The following is a 4,434-nucleotide window of genomic DNA, read 5'->3' on the forward strand; positions in this document are numbered from 1 at the left end:
TAAACCTCCATGTATAATATTATTTGACATGTATAAGTTTGGGCTAATCTTTCTCAAAAGGATACTAAAAATAGTGTTAATATATTCAAAGGTATAAAATTAATCTATCTATAGGTTTTGGAGTATGGTGCATGATAGATACACATAAAAGCACTCCAAAAGCTTTTTTTCATGTATTTGATTTAGTTAATTATTGATTAGTCAATTATAGACCTTTTAAATGACTCTTTCTTCGTATTGAAGTATGTAATTGGGCTAAAGTTGGACCCTTATGTGTGGAAAATGTTTATATTTTTGGGTAAATATTTTTCCAAATAGCACATAATCAACCCAACCATTTTGGGAAAACCTTTAATAGCCTCTTTTCCTTATTTGGATAATCAACCAATCTATGTGTTGGGATGGCTTGTGCTTGAGAGTATCACCACAAGCTTCTCTCATGTGTTCGGGGGAGGTTTAATGCAATCATGCCCATGGTTAGATTGGTGAGTATGCTTAATGATTTTCTATGTGTTTTCTATGCATGCATGTGTTTGGTACTCTAGCCAATACAAGTGGATCCCAAAAGGAAAATGTGAGGTTATCTGATCATGGAAGGTAGAAGCCTTATAGAAGTTTTGGGAAGTACTCTCAAAGTACCTCCACAACTCATTTCCTTCTCTATTGTTGTCTCTTCCAAGCCATCATGAAGCTAACAAAAGCCTACCACATGGAACACTTCCCCTTTTAATGGTGTGTGGATCTTATAATCATTTAAAGATTATTTTCTTGTGTATCTAGTTTTTTATGCCTCAAATGTTAGCATGACTATTTTGAAAAAAGAATAAAGAAGAGAAGAGTCATTCACACCTACCATGGAATAAAGTAGTAGTAGAATGGACATGGGGAATTTTGTTGAATCTTTAAGAAAAATGTTCTTGGCCCACCCATCATGTAATAAATGCATCTCTAGTGTTGATTGTGCTCATCATCTTAATCTTAACTACCCAATGTCCATTCTTTTTTTCCATCATCCCCACGGGCCATCAAACTCATGAATGTAGATGTTTAAGTCTTGAAGTGCAAGAAAAGGAGAACATGCGAATGCAACATTGATATCAGTGATAATGAGCATTCATTGTTTAGTTTTAATCAATCGATTGTTTATGTTGTTGTAAATTGTGCATTGAGAAAGCTTGAAAATCTTCGGTTTTACAAGACACTCGATGCCCATTTTGATGCCATGTAGTGGGGGGATCAAGGTACTGATGTAATTTTGAGATTAGGGAAGCCATCGTTAAAACTTTTTAGATTCCAATGTATCTTAGAAGCTTGGGAAAAATGGTAAAAGTAAAGTTTGTTTGGTGTTGGAGAATGAAGCAAGGTTATGTTTTAGTTGTTTATCTTGATTTGTGCAAGATTATGTTTGAGTTTCCCTAATTTGTTATTACAAAATTCCTTTTGATTTGATAACTCCTTAATCCTCATTTCATGCCATCTAAATATAGGTATCCTTTTGATTCTTGCAAGTTGAGAGGGAGAAAGTACCCTTTGAAGCCTAAGGCCCTAATGGTAGTTTTAAATATGTAGTTGTTCAATGGTCATTACAATATTTTGAGTTTCTCTTGTTGGAACTTGGTTGTGGGTGTTGTTTGAAACGGTGGTGTCCTAGTGTGGGTGCAGATTTTCCATTTCCCGAATCCCTATATTCTACTGTCCGTACGTTGGTATGGAGCAAAACCACAGCACACGACTCGATGCACGTGCGCACTGCGTGGTGTCCTCGAGAACATACGTCACCGGTTGAATGGGAATATACTTGGGTTCGCAACTATCTCTGCCTCCACTTTGATGGCGCGCACCTGCCCTCTCTCTTCATTGTTCTTCCATCAACCACCTAGCCTATTTGTCTCACTCCCTTTGTTTAAGACACACACACACACACACTCAATCCCGCCCACGCCCTTGCCGGTCCCTCTCATACTTTTGTAATCCTATTATGTTCATCCCCAAAGGTGACAATACCGTCTCCACCGCCATACAAGCTGTCGGTGGAGGACGCTTCCCGTCATGAGTTATCCGAGGGACAGCGCGATTTCTGTAAGGAGAGTAAGGTAATGTCTGAGGAGGAGCATCATCGTCCTGTTGATGACTTCGTGCCCATACGAGTCCTTGGGCGAGGAGCTTTTGGCACCGTGCTCTTGGCTGCCCATCGCCAGTCCAAAAAGGCCTTTGCCATCAAGGCCATGAGCAAAGAGGCCATGCGCAAACGCCATGCCCTTGACGGTGTTGAGACGGAGAAGGAGGTGCTGGCTATGGTGGGTGGTCATCCTTTCTTGCCACACTTGCATTCGCATTTCGAGTCTAGCAACTATGCTTTCCTAGCAATGGATTATTGCTGCGGAGGCGACTTAAATGTGCTAAGGCATAGGCAGGCAGAAAAGAGGTTTTCGGAGTCCGCAATCAGGTACATGAACAAACATGTGTTCCTAATTTAGGCTATCAATTTGGACAAAATTTGATCGTTTTATTGCCCACTCCATGTCCTAATTGTTGCCAGGTTCTATGCTGCGGAGCTTGTTTTAGCTTTAGAGCACCTCCATGAACTGGGAATCGTGTACAGGGACTTGAAGCCAGAGAATGTGCTCATCTCTGACGGTGGTCATGTAGTTCTCACAGATTTCGACTTGTCGTTGAGATTGTCAACACAAGACTGCTGCACTCGCACTGCTGACCACCATCAGCAGCAACAAGGGGCACCGAAGGTGTTGGCAAAACAAAGAAAGTCGGCAAGGCCCATTTGCCTGGTTTCTTGCGTCGCAACAGGAAGTGTAGCTCCAGAAGACGATGTTGCAGAAGCAGTAGAGTGCAAGGCCGGCACAAGAACTGTCCGGACTACTTCTACCGGAGACGAGCCAAGGAAAGCTTCCAGGCATTTTGTGGGCACGGAGGAGTATGTGGCGCCAGAGGTGATTCGGGGCGAGGGTTACACTTTTGCAGTAGATTGGTGGGCGCTGGGCGTGCTCCTCTACGAGCTCCTATATGGGCGGACGCCCTTCAAGGGCATCGACAGGAAAAGCACCTTCTCCAGCATTTTGTATAGGGAGGCCGTGCTTTGTGGGCCGTGGAGCGCCGTCCAGGACCTCATCAGGCGCTTGCTGGTGAAAGATCCCAGGCACAGGCTCGCACGTACGTCTTGTGTGAAGGCGCACGTGTTCTTCCAAGGGGTGCAGTGGGAGAAGCTGCAGCACATCGCCAGACCCCCGGTTGTGCCCGATGCCTCCCCCCCCCGGCGTGCTTACACGAGAGGGGTTGGCTCACGCGATGATCTAGAAAGTTTTCTGTCCGCAGCTGACACGGCTCGCGAAGACACATCCACCTCCTCCACAAGCAGAAGCAGTGATTGCGAGCCGTTGGATGAGTCCTCGGATGGGATTGTTGGTGACATTGACGACTCTGTGGAATCCTCGTCCAACAACCGGAAGCATTAGGAGATCACCTCCTTGTCCGTGCGCGATGGGCTCCCCACGAGCTAGTCGCAGGTTTCACAGACTTGTCGCTGAAACTACGGCACGAGCCCGCGCGCACGAGCTAGTCGCAGGTTTCACATGCTTGTCGCCGAAACTGTCCGGGCGCGGCACGACACCCCAACGTTCCCCTCCCACTAGCTCGTCTCAGGTTTCACATACTTGTCGCTGAAACTGTCCCGGCACCCCAACGTCCTCCCCTCCTCCTCAAGGTCTTTACAAACTCGTCTGTGATGGATGGGCATTGAAGACATGAACGCCTCGCAATTGTGTGGTGTTGGCTGTGTTCATTTAGGGATGATTAGTGGGAAGTGGGGAAGACTTCTTTTCGCGTTCTCATGGTAAGCAAATGTGCTTGAAGCCCTTGATTACCAAAATTGTAGACCATATGGGTTAGTTGGGTTGAGTTATGTTGTAATTGGATACTTTGTGAACATAAAGAGGCCCTTGATTACCAAAATTGTAGACCGTATGGGTTAGTTGAGTTGAGTTATGTTGTAACTGGATACTATGTGAACATAAGTTCAAATTGTTGTTGGTACATCAAAAGTTATTGTAGGTTAAAATTTCATAATTTTGAGACAGGTAGAAAATCCAATTGCACTTTATTTTCATATATTTTTTGTAATTAAAATGTAAATTTCATAGAGCAAATTTATTGAAATCATAGCCATTGGCTAGTAATAAAGCTAACCATTTGTCACATGAATCTATGCACTACGTTGTAGAAAAGGCTCAACTTTAAGAACTTGTCCATTTTTACTATGGTATTGAAAAGGTATCTACTATCATTAAAGACATTAAAGTTACTTCGATTATGTTGTTACTATGGTATTGAAAAGCTATCTACTATAATTAAGGACATTCAAGCTATGCTGATAGTTCTTTATGAGTGTTATCTATTTCCAAGCTCGCCTTAATATCTCCT

At 43.5% G+C, this 4,434-nt stretch overlaps 1 protein-coding gene across 1 annotated transcript; it reads left to right on the forward strand.

The window, feature by feature from the left end:
- Positions 1 to 1,902: 1,902 nt before the first annotated feature.
- Positions 1,903 to 3,966, forward strand: LOC147622882 (serine/threonine-protein kinase UCNL-like). Its single transcript, XM_086822502.1, has 2 exons — positions 1,903 to 2,446; positions 2,540 to 3,966. The coding sequence occupies exons 1-2, from the start codon at positions 2,097 to 2,099 to the stop codon at positions 3,468 to 3,470; spliced, it is 1,281 nt and encodes a 426-aa protein (XP_086678628.1). The 5' UTR covers positions 1,903 to 2,096; the 3' UTR covers positions 3,471 to 3,966.
- The last annotated feature ends 468 nt before the right edge of the window (positions 3,967 to 4,434 follow it).

The sequence above is a fragment of the Cibotium barometz genome, chromosome 28 (assembly GCF_041138505.1).
Source record: "Cibotium barometz isolate CiBa-2024 chromosome 28, ASM4113850v1, whole genome shotgun sequence".
NCBI lineage: Eukaryota > Viridiplantae > Streptophyta > Polypodiopsida > Cyatheales > Cibotiaceae > Cibotium > Cibotium barometz.

Coding starts and splice junctions, on each gene's coding strand:
- LOC147622882 (XM_086822502.1), top strand. CDS start 2,097: ATGTCTGAGGAGGAGCATCATCGTCCTGTTGATGACTTCGTGCCCATA. Junction 2,447..2,539: donor TTTTCGGAGTCCGCAATCAG/GTACATGAACAA, acceptor AATTGTTGCCAG/GTTCTATGCTGCGGAGCTTG.